The sequence below is a fragment of the Lytechinus variegatus genome, chromosome 4, assembly GCF_018143015.1.
Source record: "Lytechinus variegatus isolate NC3 chromosome 4, Lvar_3.0, whole genome shotgun sequence".
NCBI lineage: Eukaryota > Metazoa > Echinodermata > Echinoidea > Temnopleuroida > Toxopneustidae > Lytechinus > Lytechinus variegatus.
The window spans coordinates 31,951,617-31,975,778 of NC_054743.1; the positions used below are offsets into that span (position 1 = coordinate 31,951,617).

Genomic DNA, 24,162 nt, shown 5'->3' on the forward strand with positions numbered 1-24,162 from the left:
ACATCATGTCCGAAGGCCTGTTGCATAAAAGGAACTTTCATTGAATCCTTGATTTTGATCGGCTGTTGAGCATCGTTAACATGGTAGTTACCATTGGTTGGTAGGGTAAGCATAATAGTAGCTTTTATGCAATGGGGCCCTAATATGTAGTTAGAGATAACAAAATAAAAGCTTTTCAATCTAAAAAAAAGTTTTCAATCTAAAATATTGGAGGTCAATTTGTCTACATAAAATTTGAAAAGCCCCCCCAAAAAGTCATAACTTTCAAAAGGGGGGGGGGCACACTTGGGTAAAAACGGTATATTTACATTACAAATTTTGATTATAGCTCTCAAGGGGGGGGGTGCACGAGCCGGCTATGCCCCCCTCCTGGATCCGCCAGTGTGTACAAATAGCTTGTAATAGCACATCATGTCCGAAGGCCTGTTGCATAAAAGGAACTTTCATTGAATCCTTGATTTTGATTGGCTGTTGAGCACCGTTAACATGGTAGTTACCATTGGTTGGTAGGGTAAGCATAATAGTAGCTTTCATGCAAAGGGGCCCTAATACCTAGTTAGAGATAACAAAATAAAAGCTTTCAAGGTGTTTACTAGATGCCTTCTGAAAATAACTTGTGTCCTTGGTTACTTTCCGCCGTGAAACAGATTGAAGCAAAACTTGCTGGAAATAACTTAAGATGCCTGTCAATGTGCAGGTAAGTGGGAAATAAGACAAAGCTGAATAAATTTTTGGCTGCTACATGTAAATACAACAAATTCAGATTCACTGACCAATCTGCAAAAGTACAGCTGATGTCATGTGATCAATGCACATGCAAGGTCGCTTTTGTTTCGTCTGGCAACAAGCACCAAATATGAACATATCTAGGGCTTGACTAGAGGATAAGTGAATACTGCATTACTGACGGCACATTAACTGTAATAAAGATGAGAGCATAATTCTCAGGAGGTAAATAATAATAACAATAGCAGGGCGAGCTAGGAGAACAGTTTTCAGAACTGGGGTGGCTACCCTGGGTATATATACCATTATTATCATAATTGTAGTTTCTTTAAAGGCTCTTCAGGGGGAGGGGGCGTTTCATAAAGAGTTAAGTGTGACTTAGCATCATTGTTGAATACTGATGCGCACATGATATGTGATGCGCAATCTTAATGATTATCACAAAGTATATTGTAGCTCTCGTCCTCTTTACATGATTGACCGATGCGATGATGCCTTTTATACCGCACGCAACTGGGAATTTAAGTGCAACCCCAAATCACACTTAACTCTCTGTGAGCCCCCCCCCCGGAAATTTTGCAAGATTCATCTGGAACTCAAGGGTTTGACGTCTACATGTGTATAAGATCAAAGAATATATGTGCGTGGGAGCCACTTAATTATTGCTACGAACCAGATACCGCATAAAGCATATTATGCATTTTAAAAAAGGAAGTTTTACATGTAAGGGTAGAAGTGTTTTTTCCCCCATTCGGGTCCTTGAAATTGATTACTTTATCTCTTCATACCAAAGAGTACTCGAGAGTGGGTCATCAGGTGAATTTGTAAGCATAGGTGAGATACACCCGTCTGAAGATGAGGACGATAATGACGAAACTGAAGATGCTCATTGTAACCAAGGGGCACATTATCCCCTGGAGTCCTCGCTCCTCTGACGGACGATGGGAGGTATGTCCACTGGTGCTTTGGTTGGGAGGGGAAGACGAACTGGATTGACTAGGAACATTAGTTCTTTGTCTCACCCCATCACTGTTTGAACTGTCACTGGTAGGCGGTGATTGGCTTACGGGCGGAGACGCGGAAGACTGATTGCTACCACTTGGAGTGTCAGGACTGTTCGTATCTGCAGCCACCTGTGGCTGGGCACTGTTGACTTCCGCTGGCTGCGAAGGCGTGGCTGGATTGTGGTTGGGGATGCCGAACTGTCCCTGGCCTGGCATCATGAAGTTCGGTGGTAAAGGCATAAAAGGGGGCTGCATCTGACCCATCCCCATACCGGGGTTCATCATATTGAAAGGGTGTGGTGGAAGGGGGGCAGGCACTTGGCCGTTGGCTGGGGCGGCGGCAGGTTCAGCGGCTGGAGGGGTTGATGGTGATTCCGATGTACTTGATTGCTTCTTCTCCTCTTTCTGTCAAAATAATCACAAAGTAAGAGAAAAATATCAGGGACACATGAAGGTAAATCTGATCCTCAATGACTTTTTAATACTAAAATATATTCATATATCTAATGGCTTCTCCTCCCAATACACAACAACCTTTGATACCCAGCAATTGATCTAAATATACATTAGTATACAAATAATGCACGTAAGCGCGTGCATACAGGGCCAAATAATGAACGATGTGCGAGAAGAGCCAATGGATATACCGCACCTAGGTGGTCCGCAGGACCGAGTGTGGTATATCCATTTGGGGAGTCGAGCACGGAGTTCATTATTTAGGTCCTCTATGCACAAGAATGCGTGCATTGTTTGTTTTATACAACCCCCCATGTTACTGGGTTGCCCAAATGCTATATTTTATCTAAATTCTAGATAATTCAGATAATTCCAGACCTCGTACTATCCTGCACTCTGATGTCAGAGTACTTTTGGTATGACGTCAGAGTGCAGGATAGTGCGTTTTGGATGCAATAGTGCAATGCGCTGAATATCATGTGATCCGATTTGGACCAATCAGATTACAGAACATTCTTGGGAGTTGTATAACAAAGATTACTGAATTCCTTTAACTTTGAGGATTAAATGAAGTATATTACCTTGAATTGGATTTGAGCAGCTAGCTCTGCAGCTTCTTTCTGCATTGCTGCTGACTTGGCTGTGACAGGAGGAAGGATGCTACGGTTTGGTGTTCCACAAGCCTCACATTTCCATTCTTGTGATCTAATACAATATATCAACATTACAAAACTGGTAAGAACTTCCGGTCATTTATTATTTATTATTTATTTATCGTGGGGTTTATCCGGAGTGCTTTTTGTATTCTCTTGTTACCTTTACCTATATTTTTGTGACCTCTCGCTATGGCAATGCATCAATCTTGTAAGCTGCTGCTCTCTTTTTCTAAATGTTGTTTTCATCTTTTTATCATTTATGGTTGGTTACAATGTCCATGGTTCATGATTGATTAGGAGTACATTTAATTGCAATTTTTTGAAATGCAATAAAAAAAAAAAAAAAAAAAAAATATATATATACAGTGCGTCCCAGAAAAAACGAAACCGAGATTTAGCGATGATTTATCATAACTTAATCATAAATAAAATAGACAAATGACCTATCAATGTAAAGCTTAGAATCTCCTCTTTCATCTGGTATTACTTAGATTATTCCTCATTCACGCATGAGTGAGTAAAAACAATTCGAAGAGAGGATGCCAAAAACTCACTTGGCGGGGGTATCTGAATTTCAAAAAGAAAATCACATGACTAAAAAGTTCAATATCTGCTCTTTTCTTTGATACCTCAATCACAGAAAATGGTCCAGAATTAAAAAAGTTATGATCCTTCGAAATAATGCTTGTATTTCCCTAATTTCATTAAATAAACTTGTTTTCACCGGTTTCCCACAGAAGCTATCGCACGGTAACAAAAGACTTCATGCATGGCTGATCGTTAACAAAACGGAGTGTCGAGTGAGTTTGAACGCTAGCCTGTAAAACCTCTTCATTTCTGAAATTATTGAAATTCAAGCCTTATTTCAAATAAGGCTTGAATTTCAATAATTCCAGAACTTTGTTATTTCTCGACCATTTTCTGTATTGAGGTATCAAATTAAAGAGCAGATATTGAACTTTTTAAAAATGTGGTTTTCTTTTTAAAACACAGATACGGCCCGCCAAGTGACTTTTTGGTATCCCCTTTTCAAATTGTTTTTGCTCACTCCTGCGTGAATGAGAAATAATATAAGTAATACCAGATGAAAGAAGAGATTCTAAGCTTTACATTGATAGGTCATTTGTCTATTTTATTTATGATTAAGTCATGATAAATCATCACTAAATCTCGGTTTCGTTTTTTCTGGGACGCACTGTATATATACATAAATCAACATTAGAAATACTGAACTTAATCTGCCCCTCTGGCTGTTAGATGGGTGTACAAAAAATGGCCCTTTTAGGTTTGATTACATTTTTTTGTAATAGGCCTTAGGAATTGAAACATAATTATTCTTACTTTCTGGCAAGCACTTTTCTCTCTTCTGGCGTGTAGTCTAGTGAGCCTATAGCACCCTCACCCTTTGTAGGCATAAAGCCTATGATAGCCAGAAGCACTGTGCGAACTAGATAAAAAGAAGAGATATAGGTTGCTCATAAATCAACAACAATATCATAGAACTTAATTCATTGTAAAATGTAAATCATTATCAACAGAGATTCCTTCAGGAAGATTTTATTATACTATTGTAGTATACTATGAAAGGATTATGATCTTGTGAACATATATGAAATTTGAAAATTTTTCATTCTTCCATGATGAAAAAATAAAGTGAGTGGAAAGACTGTGTGATGAAAGAAAACATACTATATATACATGTGAATAAAATTCTCTGCCTAAAAAAAAAAATCATCAAACCTCAATCTGGAAAATAATAATATTGTCCAAAGATTGAGGGATAGTTATGGTATGAAGAGATATTAGTATTTGATATATTCATTGATTACTGAATCTGAATATTAAGAAACAAAGACAGCAGATTGAAAGGACAGCTGGAATGCCTAGTAAGTAGTAGCTTGCCAAACAATACCATGGTAACAATGCTCAACTGTCAATCATACACAGTACATATTGTTGATTCCTTGCACTTTGAGTGTTAAGTATGGTCTACTTTGTATTGTCTTCCTCTAGCAAAGAGATTTCGGTGGTGTTGCAAGAAAATATTTGCGATCAATTGCAAATATTCTGTTGCCATTTTACAACTGACAGATCAACGTTAGCTGTAGCAAATCAGATTAAACTTCTTGTTTCAAGGAGCAAATTTGCAATCAATTACTAATTTGCAATTAACTATAAGACAAATGTTTGAATTAGGGACCAAAAATAGACTTGGGATCGATAAACTAAACCAAACATTGAGTTTTTAAAGAATAGCTTAAGATATGCAGGAGGAAATGTATGGAATAATTTAGATTCAGAACTCCAGAATGCAACTTCAATTGATACTTTTAAAAGGAAATATAAGAAAACACACTTCGCATAACACTCTCCGCTCTTTACTTTATACATCTCTATGCCGGTTTATGTTTTCTACTTTCAATTAAGCATTCATCACCCAGTGCACATGTATCTTTAGTTTTTTTTATTTATCTATGTTTGTTAATACCTATGTCACTGTCTTTTTTTACTTTGTCTGAATTTGAATGTTTAATGCTATGTCACTCATTTTTTTTTATTACTATTTCTGAATTTAAATTATTTAATGCATTTTTTGCTGTACATTGTTAGATGTTTACTATGTCAACAGGACCATGTTAAAAAACAGTGTATATATTATCTGAACATGCTTATCCTGTATAAAGATTTTTAAATAAATAAATAATAATTAATATATAATAATTATAATGATAATCAAATGTTTCATTGAAATTACCATTATATGGCAAAGTAACCAAATGAAGTAAATGAAGAAGGGGGAGGGAGAAAAGGAAGAAATGTGAGTATGACTGGGGTGGAGAGCGAAGGGGAGGTGGGTGGTCAGGGGCCCATCTTACAAAGAGCTGCGGTTGATCCGATCAATCGCAACTATGAAAAGCTGGCAGAGTCATCATATAAAACGCATGTTTGTGTTTCTAGATATGAATGTATATCCATAAATTTATTGATTTCTTGACAATTTGGTGTGTTCTCCTTTGTTTACAATGGCCATTTTGCAAATTTCCTGTAGAAAAACGTATGGCACTGATGGATTTCCATGGAGTTACGATTAATTGGATCAATCGCAACTCTTTGTAAGACGGGGCCCGGACGTCCACTTACTGCTCCATGACGGTTGCCATGTTTCAGGATGATGACCAGAGATGGACAGACAGATCTTGGTGCCGACTTCAAACCTTCCTGTGGGCTGATAACAAATAATGCAAAATGTATGAACATCTGTGTGTGCATACTCATACATGTACTGTATACAATGTTTGCCTTTTTTAATATATCAACAAGGACAATTTATCAAAGAAACTATATGTATATTCATCAAAAAGTGGCAAACATTGCACAGAACAAATGTGGAAAACTTCAAAATGCCACAGCTAACTCTCTTTAAAACTTGATTCATAATCTTTTAATCCCCATCTTATTTTTAGTCTTCATTTCCATATTGATTAATTTTTTTTAGAGTTGAATTAACAATACAGTATTCAAAACTTTATATCTTTTTTTTTTTCAATTGATGCTACAGAATGAGAGTACTCACTGTTAATAGCATGATACTGGGAGGTTTCATGGGATATTCTGGTGGTAGGGTGATACGACCATGATACACGCCCTTAGAGAAATCAGAGTCTGGTGGGCCTCTTACGGTGAAGTGCCATTCAAATAAATTGTCCTATTTATGCATTAGCAGAGAAGAAAAAGAAAACAAAGTAAATATGAAATAAATAAACATATGTATAAACACAAAATACTGAGAACTGTAGATCCATACCCACATCAAAGGGTCCTTTTGTTGTACTATACAAATGATAATAGGTACCCATATCAAAGCATTTCTGTAGAAATAGACTCATGTCTATAGATGTTGAAATTCTAACCCTGGACAAATGAGGGGAAAAGGGAGAAACAAAACAAATGATGTAAGACCCAGGTCTAAGTATTAAAAAAACAGGACAATGACAGAAAGTCGGGAAATCGTATTTTTGATGGCCAAAATCGTACTGTCGTATTTTACTTGTTTTATCGTACTAAATACGATAAAATCGTACTGGTTGGCATCTCTGAGATGATGTAAGACCCAGGTCGAAGGATTAAAAACGAAGGGGGACCTCCCTTAAAAAAAATCTCTGTTTACAAAATGTATGTGAGCGCCCCCTCCCCCACCCAGCTTCTCATACAACAGGGCCCTGATTCATAAAGACTTGTAATAACAAATTCACCATGTACTATCAGCCAATCAGATTGAAGGATTTTAGTAGCTTTTAACTGTTAATGCAAATTTGTTATTACAGCAAGTTTTGTGAAATGTGCCCCAGGTTTGATGGCCATCACATGAAATTGAAAAAAACAACAACAAAAAAATCTACCATACAGGCATCACTTACATCTAGTGGCTGAGCAAAGTACTGTTCCGTAGGATCCTTTAGCTCTTGAGCTTCCTTCATTAACCGCTTTACAGCTATGGAAAAAAGAATATAAAGAATGTAGAATATAATCATTCAATACAGGTTATTACACTCTACAGTGACTTGGACTACAACTTAATATCTTCATTTGGCTTTATTCCACACGGTCTTATCCTTATCCTAGACCTACATGTAGTTCATCTAGTGACCACTAGCCTGCCTCTTTTAACACTTTGTCCATTTCCCAGTAACCCCTTATGTCTTAGTGATATCCATCTTTCTTTTAGTGATATCCAAGCTGCAAAATGTTGAAGACTTGGGTTCAAAATGGTCCTATTTCCAAAAAATTGGATGAATATGATATATCCATGACTTAAAATGAATAACTTTCCTTGATGAATTAGAGTTCTTTTTGGTATTATTTGAAAGGTCTTTTTAAGACACCAAATGACATCAAATTTATTGATGATTTTCATTTTTTTGTCAGTACTAACTTTGCCTTTAGCTTTTTATTATCAATAACACACATAGCTTTTATTAGCATTTCCATTTATTTGAAAGCAGGATAAAAGGGCATAGGTGTCGGATTTTCCATGTAGATCATAGCCAGGGGCCTTAGACCCCTCGGCCACGGCACCTCCTTTAAAGGACAAGTCCACCCCAACAAAATGTTGATTTGAATAAAAAATGATCTACATGGAAAATCCAAGAAGCATAACAATGAAAATTTCATCAAAATTGGATGTAAAAATAAAAAAAGTTATGACATTTTTAATTTTCGCTTAATTTTACAAATATATATACACATACCGGTGAGCAATTAGGTATGCAAATGAGGGAACTGATGACATCACTCACTAACTTTTGTATTTTATTATATGAAATATGATATATTCTAATTTTCTCCTCATTGACATTGTCCTGTGAAACAAAGTTTTATTCCTCCCCTCCAGCCGGAGCTTCGCCACCCGCACCCAACGACCGTACCGGCGTATGTAGGCAGCAGGGTGAGAAGGGAAAAGTTCAAGCAGCTGCAGGGACAAGGAAAGTAAACAAAGGGGCCAAAGGAAGAGGACCAGATAAAACATCCAAGCCAAAAGCCATGCGTTCTGTATCCTTTACAGAATCAAACAAGGCTGCTCAAGATAACAAGAAAGGTCAGGAGAAATTGAATAAAGTCAAACCTACAACAAAGAAATCATCAGGAAAGAAGAAAGGTGAAGGTGCAAGCACAAGTAAGGATACATATGACTGTGAGTACTGCCCTGAGGAAGGTGTTACACATATGATTGAATGTGAGGCATGTGAGAGATGGTCATGTATGACCTGCCATAATATTACACTTGATATGTACCATTTCTTCACAAATGAATCAAATAGAGCACACTGGTTCTGTGTTGATTGCGAAAAGGAAGCAATTGACACAGTAAAGCTAAAAGTGAAAAATAAAAAGACAACAACAATCTTGTGTAGTAATGTGGAAAAAGAATTGGATGAAGCTGTTGGGAAAATCTTACAAAATGCTCAACAGACAATGAAAGAAATGGTTGATGATGGTCTAAACAGGTGAAAAAATCCTATGCAGAAGTAAGCAAGCAAGCAAGCAAGCAAGCAAGGGCTAACCAATGATGGTTCAGGTCAAGCAAGGCAAAGAGTAACTATACTCCAGAGGTCAGAACTAGAAACTGATAAAAGATCTACAAGATATGACAAAAACAGTGAAATATTGACCACGTTGACTCATATGGTGGCATTGAGAGTGTTGTAAGCATGATCACGATGGAAGAACTGGTTGACAGAGAGCGAAGGAAAAATAATATTGTATTCTACAATGTACCAGAATAGAAACAAGTTCAGATCCAAGATAGGGTAGCTGAAGACAAGAAACTCATTACAGACATTGTCACAAATAGCCTCAAAGTGGAAGATGTCATCATTAATAAGGCTATTCGCCTTGGAGGCCAAAGGCAAGATAAGGATAAAGCAAGAGTTCTGCTTGTACACTTGGAAAACGAAAGCATGAAGAGGGACATTCTAGCAGCATCAAGGAAGTTGCGTGAGAATGAAAGATGGAGAAACACATCGCTCCTGACATGACGAAGCAGCAGCGTGAAGAGAGCTGGAAGCTACGCCAAGAGCTGAGGGCAAGGAGGGATCAAGGCGAAGATAGCCTGATGATACGACATGGTAAGATAGTATCACGATGGAGAAAGAAAGACTTCATAAAAGACGATAGAGCAAAATCAGCCCATCAAGATGAAAATCTCAAGGAAACTGTGAGTAATTCATCTCTTCCAACATCTAGCGATGAGGTCAGTGATAGTGATATTGAAATAGATGGCACATTTGGAGCAATTGGTGGGGCTCCTAAAACAGTATGACTCAAGGGTTCTACTGGAGAACAAGTGAATAATGGCATACAACTCAGCCGAAACAATTTGAAAGTGCTATACACAAATTCTGACTCGTTATTAAACAAAATGGAAAATCTACTCATTGTGATTGGAGTGCAAAAGCCAGATTTGGTTATGATATGTGAAGTAGCACCAAAAAATCAAGTTTGTTCAAGCCACCCCGGAAGTGTTAAGACTAGAGGGATTTCAGACATTTACAAATATTGATCAGGAATCCAGTCTTCGTGGAGTGGTAGTATATAATAGTAATAGACTAAATGCCCATGAAGTTTCCTTTTCCGTAGACTTTACCGAATCCATATGGTGTTCAATCCAGCTAACTGGAAAAGATAGATTGTTAGTGGGATGTATCTACAGGAGTCCATCAAGTTCAAATGAATATAACAGGAAACTGTATGATCTTATTAAAGCAGCCAGTGAGAATGGAGAAAAGTACTTATTGATCACTGGAGATTTTAATTATCCCGAAGTAGACTGGGAGAAGTCATAAGTGAAAGCATCGCCCATTCATCCTTCAAACATGTTCCTAACTGCTATTCAAGAATCATTAATCTTATACAACATGTATTGGAACCAACATGTCATAGAAGCGGACAGAAGTCCAATACTTTGGACTTAATGCTTGCTAACACTGACACCATAGTTACTGCTCTGCAGTATCTTCCATCATTAGGACTTAGTGATCATGTATGCTTATTTGCCCAATTGAATGTAGATAATGACCTGAAAATGTTGGAAACAAAAGAAACTCCTATGATATTTCAGAAAGGAGACTATGAATCTATGAAACTTATTCTTGAACCAATCAATTGGGAGGATGAACTTGAATTACTTGATTGTGATCGAGCATGGAATTTGCTGCAAGAGAAATGGAAGTTCTTGTCAAAAAGTATGTTCCAATGAGACAATGTAGTAAAGACAAAAAATGGAACATCTATATTACTAAACCAATCCTGAAACTTTTTAAGAAAAAAGCACGAACCTGGAAGCGCTATACCAAAAGTGATTATAGAAACAAAGACGAGCAGACTTAAATCCATATAAAAAGGCAAAGAATGAGCTAAGAAAGGCAACAAGAACAGCCAGTCATAACTTTGAAGATGACCTAGTGGAAAGTATCAACTTTAATCCTAAGGCTAAGGCTTTTTGGAATTACGCAATTAGCAATATCAAAGGTAGAAGTCAGATAGGAAGTCTTAGAAGAGATGATGGATCTCTAGTAGAAACTGATAAGGAAAAGGCAGATGTCCTTAAATACTTTTGTGATGTATTTACTGTTGAAGACTTACAAAACTTTCCAGATTATGTGACTGGAGTAGATGTTGATATACCTTGTACGGAAAGGCTAAGATTTGAATCATCAGATGTGATAAAAATGATCAAAAACTTGGATGTGAATAAATCAGCTGGCCCAGATGGGATCCATCATAAAGTGCTGAAGGAGATGGGTGATCACTGAAATTATTGCAGAACCACTATCTATCATATTCAACAAGTCAATGCATGAAGGTAAAATTCCAGCCGACTGGAAAAAGGGAAATGTAATTCCTCTTCCCAAGAAAGGAAATAGAACACAGATTTCTAACTATAGATCGGTGAGTCTTACATCGATAGCAGGAAAACTAATGGAAAAGATTGTGAGTAATGCTTTAGTGGATCATTTTCAAAATAATCGATTGTTGTATTATAACCAACATGGATTCATCCCAGGACGGTCATGTTCCACACAGCTTTTGTATGTGCTTGAAGAATGAACACAAATGCTTGATGAAGGGAATCCAATCGATGTTTTGTACTTAGATTTTCGCAAAGCATTTGACAGTGTTCCCCACGAAAGGCTTCTACGTAAATTAGAGGGCCAGGGAATTACATGCCAACTTCTTATCTGGATGCGAGAATTTCTGACAGGAAGAGTTCAGCGTGTACGAGTAAATAGGGAACTATCTCCATGGTCTCCAGTATCAAGCAGAATACCGCAAGGGAGCGTTCTCGGACCTGTTCTCTTCCTAGTCTTTATCAATGACCTATCATCTGCTGTCAACAAGAGTAATGTTGCTTTATTTGCTGATGACACCAAACTTTACAATATAGTGACTTATCAGAGATCAAAGATCTGCAAGAGGACCTGGATAGACTACAATTATGGTCAGAGAACTGCCATTACCGTTCAATAGCAGTAAATGTAAAGTTCTACACATCGGAAGGAATAATCCAGAAGCAAAATTTTATATGCCAGAACAAGAAGTGAAGTCAGTAACTTCTGAAAAGGATCTTGGGGTAACAGTCGACAATCAATTGCAATTTCATCAGCATGTGTCTCTAGCTGTTAATAAGGCATATCAACTGCTCGGAATTGTAAAGAGAACTTTCACTCAACTATAAAACAAATCTACCTTGCCAATTCTCTTCAAGACGTTAAGTGTTAAGTAGGCCACATCTGGAATGGGAGCGTCATCTGGAATGGTAGATTTACAGAACATGCCAAGAAGATTGAGAGAGTAAAGAGAAGAGCAACAAAACTATGAATGATTTGAAACACCATATGAAAGGAGACTCAGGGAACTTAACATGTACTCACCAGAAATGCCAAGTTCAAAGACCAGCTATGCATGAGATTTTCTGTGAATCTGAGTGAGATCACAGACATTGTGTACAATGTATATGGGGATAGGCTGTGATAGTTGTGTGAGACAGAGATTTGAGGGGATGAACAAGAGTCCAAAATGCTTGAGTCTCACGCATAATGCATGAGACTTGGTAGCTCTGACTCACTCTATTATAGGAGAGGAGATATAATGGTCCACCAGATTATGCATGGATTGGTCAACATATGTCTCCAGACCATTTCTTCTCCAAGTCTGGTAGTAACTCTACTAGAGGTCACTCCATGAAATTATTGAAATCCCATGTAGCAAACTGGATGCGAGAAATAAGTCTTTCAGTAGAAGAGTAATCAATGACTGGAATAGTCTTCCTGAAAACATAATACAAATGCCATCAACAGACAAATTTAAAAATATTGATATATTTTGGCAAATTAAGCACTTTGAGCTTCCATGACTCCTCACGCAAGCACAGTCATGGAGTACTTTTCAGTGATCAATCCTACAAGAAGCGATCGGGAGTTACAGGCTTGCGCCTTCATCCGTACCAGATGATGATGATGATGAACATGTCATGCATGTGGAATTACCATTGTTTAACATTATATGGTTCAGTCAAGTTGGTCCTTATTGAGTTATTCAGTTATTGTCAAATCTGTAAAAATTGAAAATATTGTAGGCCTATAATCCAAACAATAAAAAACAAAAGGGTGAGGGACATTGTCGATTCTCTCATTTGCATGTGACTAATTGTGCATAGCCAGAGAATCTATTTTTGAATTTGAGAAATATGTAATATAAACAAAACACTAAAATGTCATAACTTTCTTATTTTACATCCGATTTCGATGAAATTTTTATATGATTATGCTTGTCTGAATTTTCCGTTGTTGATTCAAATCAACATTTTTATGAGGTGTAGCTTGACCATTAATAAAACAAGGACTTGACCTTTAATAAAAAGTAGACTTAACCTTAAATAAAAAGTAGACTTGAATTAGAGTTTAATAAAAAGAGGATCGCTTATGATTTACTAATACTAAACAGGTCGAGTGTCACCCACTAATGCTGACACAGAACGAAATTAGGTGGGACCGAGCATATGAATACGTCTGATATTTTTTAATTATCACTCACCTGGACTCCTCCTCGAGTATGTAGACTGCATGGTGGGATATCTCACATATAGTGACTCAGAGTAATAGCGAATAATTTCAATAATCTTGCTCCAAAGGCAAAGAATTGTCACTATTCACAAAGCGACGTGGCGTTTTCTCATATGATACGGTCAGCCTGATCCTCGCACTCCCAGATTAAGTTGGGCTAATGTGTCGCATTCTGTGATTGGTCAAAACTTTGTGAAGTATTCATCATTGGCCAACCAATGTATGTCTAAGAAAATCGCACATGTATTTGGTTTAAAGGGCCGACGTACGTAAACAAACCATCCCGCTACTAACACGTGCAGTATTTCGTGAATTCATATGAACTTGTATTTGTAAATGTTGAACTAGAGTTTTTTCTACGTTTGCTGCAGATAGTTTCTACATTATGATGTCACAAGTGCCCAGGCGAATTTCCAGATTCCTGCAAGCGCGACGGTTCAAAGAAATAACCTACAGAGGGAAAAAGACAAAAGCCAAACTAGTACGTCGACCGTCATGATCGTCGTGGACTAACCCAGGCCAGGGAACTCCGACCCGGCCCGCATGCCGCACGGGTCGGAGCTCCCTGGGTTAGTCGTGGACTAGATCACATTTGTGTCTAACTTGTAGCTGTAGTGTTTGTTTGATATTGATCTAGTTCTAACTTAGATCTTTTGCTGTTGGAAATGTTGAATTCAAATAATAATAATCACAATAATATTATCCAAATAATTTAAACAAGATTGGAAAAACTTGATTTGCAGAATTTCTTTTTTGTTTTTGTTATAAATTAAATCAAGGTACTGTTAGGTTTATGCACTCATTCAATGAACAAGGTTATGATATAGCTTGTTCTCAGTTACATCTCCATGTGTGGCAAAATAATGGTGGCAATGTTTGGCTTAATTTATCTTTTTATATGGAACAATTAAATGCTTGATTTTCTTACACTGTCAGTTTTCATTACAGCTATTCATCATATAACTTGGCTCTTATGTAAATTTAATTCTTCAATTTTTTTAAAATTAAATATAGGGTCTAGAGATAGAAAAATGAAAATTTTCTTGCCATATTACTTTCCACCAATAGAGGGCGTACACAAAAATATGCCCAAAATTCAAGTTTTTTAGTGCTCTGGTGAATACAAAAATTATTCCCAAGTTACTAATGAACAATAAATTGCAACTGTATGGAAATCAGTAATTTTGGTCACAAAAGTGATATTTCAATGATTTTTCAAAGTGTGTGCTATGTACAGCATTAGCATACCATAGTCCTACCTGTAGATTCCCCACAGGCAGAATGGTTGCAGTGAACAAGTGGGTTTATGCAGACTATACTTGTCCAACAAAAATGTAATGAAGTAGAAAGTTTTAGTATTTCTAATTTCACAACATGCATTGCACCAGGGCCAGTTTCTATCAGACTTGCAACAATTCAGCCTAGATACTTGCTGAAAAAAAATGTCTTGGCAATAATATTCTTCCTCTACCACTTTAGAAATTTTTCTTTATTTTTGTATTTTGGAGTAACTTGCTAATATGGATATGAGTACCATTTCATATTAATGCACATTATACCCTCTATGAATCTACTTCTGTATATCACCTTATTTTGTTCTTTTGTGCAGTCATATGGAAAACATAAAAATGATCCAACGGAAGTTGCCCTGAAGCATTTCGACCAAAACTACCGACCACTGTTTGGAGACGAATGGCCATCTATTCGCCTAACCTTGCTGTCCATGCCCAATTCAGGGGCTCTCCTCAACAATTACAGCGAGGTGCAAGAGACATTGGATAGACTTCATTCGATAGGTGTAGAAGACTTTGTACAACCTCATGCAAGACACCTCAGGAAAGAAAGTGAAACTCGGTCTCACTCTCAGAGATTAAAAGGAGGGGTCAATGAGGTTACCTCAGAAAATGGAACAAAAGATGATGAAGAATCCCAAAGTGCGTCAGGAAGTACAAAATTAGATAGTGTCGCAGTAGCACAGAAGCTTCAGGAAAGGGAGATGATCATCAGGGCGAGAGAAGAAGATGGCTCAGAGGAGGGAGTGTTTGGACCTGGTGAACTTGAGAACAAAGAAGCAGGGCAGCTGACGAAACCTTGGTGGGATGGACGATATATTGTTGCTCCTGGTTACGAGCACAGGATGGACCTCCTGCAGCAGATGGAGTTGGAAGAGAGCGGTGACAGCGAGTTGATGTCGGAGCATTCTGGTGCTAACTCCATCAAAGTTGTGGAAGCCGAGCTCCAGATAAGTCCCCACTTGAGATGTTTCTTACACAAGTCATCTCCGGAGAGGTTGCCACAGGCGAAGAGGGGCAGGGAGTTACCGTATCTTCAGTATTACATCATGGATCCAGCTTCGGTTCTTCCTGTCTTGGCGATGGATCTTAGAAAAGATGATGTGGTCCTGGATCTTTGTGCCGGACCAGGCGGGAAAACTCTGGCTATTTTACAGTCAATGCTGATCAGTGAGTTTCATATCAGATCCCTTTTAAAAATTCTATTCCATGAATTTATAGTAATCTCGGTATTTGGTATTTTAGAGATTCCATTTACATTGTTGACTATTTGTATGGAAAGGTTAATGCGTTATGATTTATATCATAACACCTCCCTCCAAAAAAAAAAATATAAGAAAAAAAAAAGTTAAAAACCCAACAAGAACTACAAAAAAACTTTGGGGTGGAGAAAGTTACCATATCTACTATTAACAAGTCTTTCCTTTTGTATTCAACAAGGTAGGTACTGTCAAATTGACATAAATTCATATAATTTGACCCATAGAAATAATATATGGCCAAATATCTTTACACATTAAATATTGTGACTGTGAGACATTATCTTGGATCCCTATATGCTGGCTTTATCTTCTTGGGACAAAATGACTGAGAAAAAAAATGAATAAAGTCAAGATGGAAGTTTTCTTTGAAATTTCATAACTACGTGTATAAAATGCAGTGTATAGTATTGTGAATTTATTTCCAATAAAAATAGTTAAGGCATGAAATACATGTACGTATTGGGGGCTATCAATTATATTCTCTACCTAGGTACCCTGACTACCAATGAAAAGGTATTATCTCGGAGGCGGCGCCTGCAAGAAGTACTTGGTCTTTGCTTACCCAGGAGCATAAGAAGTAGTGGAGCCATCCGTGTGTCTGGATTAGATGGATGTGAATGGGGCCAGATAGAACCAAATGCATATGACAAGGTATGTACTAAGGTCCAATTGTTTTTGCCTTACTACCACACCCAGATGACTCCAATAACAAGTAACAGTAAATCAAACCCAGCTCATATCATGCAGGGCCGGTTTTATGAACTTACAAATACATGTATAGTAACTTTGCTATTATTTCAAATACCATGGATTCCTAGAGTGTGGTATTTAAGTCTTACTTAAATCTTTGTGAAACACCCCCCCTGGTTACCATTGTAGTTGTAACTCCTTTTCATGAAATGTGCCCCAGAATTGTTTGATTGATCCGAGTGTGAATAGGGCCTGAGCTGCCACGTCAACTTTTGGCTTAATCATTCTAAGCATAGTTTCCCTGATCAGTGGATTACTAAAAGCTTGTGCTGTGTTCATTAGCAGAAATCCCACTCAGCGTCTATGTTAGTCAGGCAGCATATGTCATGATTTACTGGCTACTTCGACAAATTGGCTAAGTCTGATTTTTCACTTTTATGTGATTGGTGACATCACAAGGATCAACTTTCAACTTGGTGACAAATCTCTAATGGTCATCTTGACCATGTGAGGGGTCAAAATGGGGTCAGTAGGGGTCAATTTTTGGAATTGCCCTGATTGTGTCGAGTTATACATCGAATTGTTTGTCTGGTTATACTGAACAAAAAAGTGTACACAATCATATACTCTTGACCTACCATAAAAAAGTTATGACCGGAAATAGCAAAAGGTCAACGAACTTTCGTCTCATTGTATATAAACCCCTCAAAAAAAGTTCCGCAACTCAAGTTTAAGTGCTAATAAATTTCTTAGTGTGCCATCATCATGTGTAAAAGTGATATCTTTAGAAAGTATGATTATTCTCCTTTACAATCATGTGTCATTTGTAATGCTAGTGTTATCATGAAATACTCAGACATGATAATACGCAGCAATGTTAGACATGAAATGTTGCAAAATGCGTCGTTTGCAATAGCGAATTTCAATTGTTTCGAGGATGGACCGAGTGCATTCACTGTGGTGGAAATTCTATAGAAATGGAGACTCTTGTTGAAAATCAATGCATTTTGCAACATTTCACTTCTGACTTTTCTCGATGTTCAGGGTGATTGCATATTCCATGATTACATAATCACAGCAAATGGCATGTCATTGTAAAGATGAACAATTAAGCTTTCCAATGATACCAGTTTCATCTTTTATACTTCATTTACCAAAAAGATATCATCCCCCAAATCCGAGTTGCAAAACTTTTTTTTGAGGGGTTTATATATCTGGCAAATTACACTGAAGGTGTTAAGAAAGCTATTTTCTGGGGGGTTCTTTCTTTTCTTTTTCATGTTTGTACTTTTTTTTATCTTCGATTGTAATAAGTTCACCTTCAGAGGTCCTTATCCAGAAGATATTAGGGTCAAGACAAGGTCAGGGAAAGGTCAAAAGGTCAACATGTAGCTAAAATACACTAAAAGCGACTAGAATCGTAGAAGTCTGATTTGTTTATGGGTTCTTTATTTTGAAAAGTCTATCTATAACATTAATTAAATTAAGATGTTTATTTAGGAAAAAATAGATAAACAGAGATAGACGTCGAATGCGTTTAGTGTGGTATCATGGTATTGCATACCTTGAAGCAACTTGAAAAAACCCTTATGCCCTTAAAATCTTATCATCTTCATGATGTAATAAGTGCAACCAGCTCTTTCTGAGTTTCTTTTTTAAGGAAATCAATTTAAGTTCAATTCATTTTCAATTTAGTCTTTGATACGTAAAGAAACATTTCCTTCATTGCTTTGTCAGAATATTTCAATCAACAGAAATTATTGTATTGTAGTAGGGTATAAGTGTAATACTATTAACAGAATAAACATCGATTGACCAGTGCCCCTGCTCCTAAGAAAGATGCATAACATTTCATTTGGATTAACTTAAGAATAATATTATGTGGTTTGGATTGAGGATGATATTATAAGTTGGGCTCCAATTGCTCCTTAATTAATTCAAAATGTGTGACGGTTATATTATTTCTGACAAAGAGGCAACATCATGCAGGCATGCGTATTGTAGAAGTGTATATATGTCAATTATGCTGATGTGATATATTCTGACCATTACTCGATCTCTGGAGCCAAGAAGGACTACACAATTCTGGTGTTGTACTGTTCTGAGCTAATCATCGGGGCCGCTTTTGCATATTGTAAAGAGAAATTTATAGATTTCGTGCATACTTTTGGTCAATTATTATGTATCTTTCAGTAAAAAAATATGCAAGTTTTCACAATTTCTGGGGCCGCTGCCACCTCCGCCCGCTGCGGCATGGGCGTGGTTTACTTCAATGAAATTTGATGTGATTATTCTTTCTGGCAACATCCAGGTAGTTCACAAAGTAGGAGAAAAAAAAGACAAAAGAACAATCAGCATCTATGCATATCACTATCGTGAGAACAGGTATTAAGTTTAGATTCACGTTGTATGCTCTGGAAAAAAACTTGATAAACACTTGATAAAATAGTAGGCCTAAAAGCCGTGTTAATGACAGCACAATCAGAAATATTGTGCAGTCCTTTTTGGCTCCAGAAATGGTCAGAATATATCACATCAGCATAATGGACACTAACGACTACAATGAGCATGCCTGAAAAATGTTGCCTCTTTGTTAGAAATAATATAACCGTCACTCGTTCCAATTAATCAAGGAACAATTGGAGCCCAACTTATCATATCATCCTCAATCCTAACCTCATTATCTTATTCGTAAGTTAAGTCAAATAAGATGTTGGGCATCTTTCTTTGGAGTTGGGAGCACTGATCAATCGATGTGTTTATTAGCATAGTATTACACATATACCCCAGTACATTACAATATTTTCTGTTGATTAAAATATTCTGTACAAAGCAAATGGATGAAATGTTTCTTTACATATCAAAGACTGGTAAATTCGAAATGAAAAGAACTTGAATTGAGTTCCTAAATCAAGCAACTCGAAAAGAGCTGGTTGCACTTATAACGTCATGAAGATGATACGATTTTTATAGGTTTTGTCAAGTCGTTTCAAGGTATTCCTGCAATAAACCATGATACCACACTCAAACTATTCGACGTCTATCACTGTTTATCTATTTTGTTCCTAAATGAGCACATTTTACCCCCTTTTTATCTAATGGATAATGTCTTCTTAGAGACTTTTCAAAATGAAGAACCTACTTCTAAATTCAAACCGCTTTTATAGTGTATTTTGGCTACCAATGAAAGTTTGTTGACCTCTTGACCTTTCCCTGACCTTGTCTTGACCCTTAATATCTTCTGGATAACGACTTCTGAAGATGAACTTATTAAAATAAGAAATAAAAAAAGTACACACATGCAAAACAGAAAAAAAACGAAAATATTAGCTTTTTATCACCTTCAGTGTAATTTGCCATATAATATACAATGTAACGAAAGTTCGTTGACCTCTTGACATTTCCGGGCATAGCTTTTTAATGGGAGGTCAAGAGTATATGGTTGTGTACACTTTTTTGTTCAGTATAGCCAGACAAACAATTTGATATATGACTCAACACAATCGGGGCAATTCCAAAAATTGACCCCTATTGACCCAATTTTGACCCCTCACATGGTCAAGATGACCATTAGAAATTTGTCACCAAGTTGGAAGTTGTTCCTTATGATGTCACCAATCAAATAAAAGTGAAAAATCAGACTTAGCCAATTTTTCGAAGTAGATGACATATGCTGCCTGACTATGTGGTTTCCCCTGCATTCCCCATAGTTTTGTGTATACATACAGAAAGGAGATTGGGGAGGAAATAGTGCCGAGTGGAAATCCGGCTGAAAAGAACGCCTTAGACATTTGTTACAAGGAGTCTTAGTCGATGCTCACTTCTGTTGTCATATTCCTATTTGACTTGTATTCCCTTGATTTTGGATATAGTTTGAAAAGGCCCGTTTCAATACTGGATGCTTCTTTCCTTGGGAACCTAGAAATGAGCTACCCCTGTAAGCTGTACATTATGAAATAAACTATACTTGAAATCTAGTTTGCATATGTTACATGTTGCTATGTCTGGTAAGCTTTCATATCAAGAACAAACTACAGTAAGTTTGAAAAGTATGCAGTTTGAATATGTTAGTAAACAGGTCTACTGGTTTGGACTCTTTTAGACTAATAATCATTGAAACAGGAGTCAAAAGAAAAGCAATGATTTCTATCTTCAAAGGGAACTTATTGGACAAAATATTCTTTGCTTACATCTCTCCACTTCCTTTCTAATTTCAACATGTGTCTATACGCCATTTCTGCAGAAAATCCTTTTTCATAGATAGGTATGTGATTACAAGTAAATGTAATATCATCTTTATGTATTTACAATGTTTATTTGCAGGTGTTAGTAGATGTGCCTTGCTCCACAGACAGAGTATCTGCAACCCAACCAGACAATAATATTTTCAAAGTGAGTCGATCAAGAGAGAGATGGGACCTACCACAACTCCAAACAGATCTACTCTGGTAAGAAGTTATGGTTAGGGTTTAGCTTAATGGTCAATTGGAACTCTTATCTGGGGCTGATTGCATGAAAGGGTCTTTCCAAGGACTGTCTTTCATGTCGCCCATCTTTTATGATGTGCTGTATGCGAGATTTTTCTAAAGCTAGCATTTAAATTAATTTGCATACATTTTCATATTTCACATCATCTTATAAACAAAGATTTTGTTTACTTTAACGGATGAATGAAATATGTTTGCAGGTAATTTATTTAAAATGCATTTCCGATGGTGCATCATAATAAATGGGCGACACGAAAGATGGTTCTAGCAAAGACCCTTTCGTGCAATCAGCCCCTGGGGTCCCCAAAGCACCTGTCTTAAAATTCATCGCAAATTTGCAATTGAGTGCTGAACTGCTTGCAGCAAACAAATTTTAACCTATCAGTAGAAAAAATGTATAATTCTCTTTAGTGTTGTCATAGTTGATTTATTTTTATTTAGAGCCTAATGGCCTCCATCTTACAAAGTGTCAGAGTGATTCAAATAAATTTCATATTGCAATTGATAATGTAGTGTAGTGATTGAAATGTAGAGCAATTGAAATTAAAGTTTGATATGAATCCAGGCAACTGTTTGTGTCACTGGGTCCAGGGCCCCATTGCATAAAAGTTACGCTAACTTTGTCTTTTGCCATCCATTGGTATCTACCATGGTCACGCTGATCAGCAGTCAATCAAAATCAAGGATTCCATGCAAGTTACCATTGGATGGCAAAGTTACCAAAATGGTAACTTTTATTCAACTGGGCCCAGGGGAGTGTTTCATCAACATTTTTGTCCGACAAGTTGTCAGATCTGACATCTTTCTCTGACTCTAATTGGCTGTGAGGCACTGTTACTATGGTAACTGTCGGATAAAATGGGACTTGTCGGATAAAACGTCCGACAAGTCCTTTCATGAAACGCTCCCCCGGACTCTTCCTTAGAAAGCTTTCAGTTACAGTGGAACTACGGTACTAATGTCTGTTCCAAAACCGTAATGTCAGTTTTATAACTTTCTTTATGGAGCATTGTTTATTTTCCAACTGGTGCTCAATATCAGTTTTAAATTTTTTTCATTCTGTGTTTTGGTTTATTTTCCACCCAGTGCCGGGCTTCAGGCAGTCAAACCCGGAGGGACGGTGGTGTATTCCACCTGCACCATGTCGCCCCTTCAAAACGATGGAGTGATCCAGAGTACCATCACAAGATGTCGGGAGGAATTCAACATCGAAGCAACCGTGGCTGACCTTTCACCTCTAGGGAGAGCGTACAATGATGTCTTCAGCTTCTTCTCGAACTGTCGCTATGGCCAGCTTGTCGTGCCTAGAATAACTGCCAATTATGGACCCATGTATTTCAGTCGATTGATCAGGACTCGATAGCAAATTTTCTGTGCCCAGAATAATTGCCAATTATGGACCCATGTATTTCAGTTGATTGATTAGGACTCGATAGCAAATTTTCACCTGAGACTCCAGAAAATGAATATTTGTGACAGTTGTGATAATAAGAGACTGCATCTAGGATGTTATGCAACACCATCATTGTAAAATTTATGGGTTATAGGTCATTAATTGGGTGTGAACCAACTGCTGTGTGCTTCTAAGATATGGCATATTGGGAATAAACTTGTGTTTGACTTTAAATATCGAATGAGTATTGATTTTTTAGTATAAAGTATGATCAAAACTTGCTATTCTCAGATAGAATAATATTCTATTTACTACAGTCATTCTTATGATGTCATCTATTAAAAAGGACGTTGATGTATGGTACCATTGCAACAACTGTACTGTACAACCCCTGCACATAAAATCCAATGCGACACAAATAATTAATATATTGCATTTTGTTGCATCAACTATATTGAAAGTTCAAACAAGTATTAAAGCATTATATTTCAAGTTCAGATTGATGTTAGGAATACAAAAATTATAATTCTGCTATACTGCATGCCTTGTTGTCCGAGTATTACAGTTCTCATCACAGCTAGACTACTGTCACTATGATTTTGAACCTAATCCCCTTTTCTTACTATAGGGAGGTTTGAAATAGACTTGGAATTTTGAAATTAGTGTTCATACCACTGTTTGGAACTTTGATCTTCAAGATTGGATAGGCAGGCATGCTTATATCAGATTTTCTGAAATTGACCACAAACGGATCGTGTAGTACGATTGTGCTTGGATTAAAATGATAAAAATAAACTTTTTTCCAATACACTCTTGTGGCACTCTACATATCTGCGGTAGGAAGATTCATTGAAGTTCACAGGACAATGTTTCTCGGGAAGAAATTGTAAGTCACAGAAACACATGTCACATTGCTAGTCATGGACAACTTAAATCTCAATGAAGACAAATCACAAGCCTTTTCAAATACTTGTTTAAGTCAACTGTTTAATGTATTTAAATGAACACAAAAATATGTATGAAAGTACACTTTAAACCACATCCATTTTATAAAAATGTTTCAGTAACATTTTTTTTATATATAAAATTGAATGCAGTTCTCTCCTTTTCCTCCATCTGCTTGATTTTGTTTCCTTTTTGGGTATCAATCGATTATTAAAAGTTTTGATATTACTCATTACAATTATTATTTTCAACCACAAATAAAGTGCTACTATTTATTATAAGTATTTGAAAATATGCGAAATGATTTTTCTTCTAAAATCAGTTTGTAAAGCAGTTATTTTGGCGTTAAATAGAAGGTTTCTTATGAGAGCACACACTGACGGTATTCATCAAAGCCTTCCTGTCTAAATTACACAACTAAAACTGTTTCCCTTGGTCTTGGTATGGAGATTTCATTGTGCAATGATGACAGAAGCTGGATAGCCTCGGAGCCTGCTTTGGCTTCTTTCGTCTGGACCAAGGTTTGACAGTTTCACCCTTTCTATCAAGCTTCTCCAGGGTTACTATATGGTCTTTGTAGGCAGGTTTCATTGTACAATGATGAGAGGGAGTGAACCGTCCTGGACGCT

The 24,162-nt window shown here is 37.0% G+C and overlaps 2 protein-coding genes across 2 annotated transcripts; one reads left to right on the forward strand and one right to left on the reverse strand.

Annotated features, from left to right (window-relative positions):
• Nucleotides 1–312: 312 nt before the first annotated feature.
• LOC121413855 (ubiquitin-conjugating enzyme E2 J1-like) lies at nucleotides 313–13,611 on the reverse strand. Its single transcript, XM_041606826.1, has 7 exons — nucleotides 13,436–13,611; nucleotides 7,261–7,334; nucleotides 6,417–6,548; nucleotides 5,984–6,068; nucleotides 4,184–4,289; nucleotides 2,768–2,891; nucleotides 313–2,135 (listed from the first exon to the last, which is right to left on the reverse strand). Exons 1-7 carry the CDS (start codon nucleotides 13,464–13,466, stop codon nucleotides 1,539–1,541), a joined length of 1,149 nt encoding a protein of 382 aa, XP_041462760.1. The 5' UTR covers nucleotides 13,467–13,611; the 3' UTR covers nucleotides 313–1,538.
• A 131-nt stretch (nucleotides 13,612–13,742) lies between these two features.
• Nucleotides 13,743–22,690, forward strand: LOC121413853 (5-methylcytosine rRNA methyltransferase NSUN4-like). The gene is made up of 5 exons (XM_041606825.1): nucleotides 13,743–13,945; nucleotides 15,074–15,926; nucleotides 16,509–16,669; nucleotides 21,032–21,156; nucleotides 22,282–22,690. Exons 1-5 carry the CDS (start codon nucleotides 13,850–13,852, stop codon nucleotides 22,556–22,558), a joined length of 1,512 nt encoding a protein of 503 aa, XP_041462759.1. The 5' UTR covers nucleotides 13,743–13,849; the 3' UTR covers nucleotides 22,559–22,690.
• Nucleotides 22,691–24,162: the final 1,472 nt, after the last annotated feature.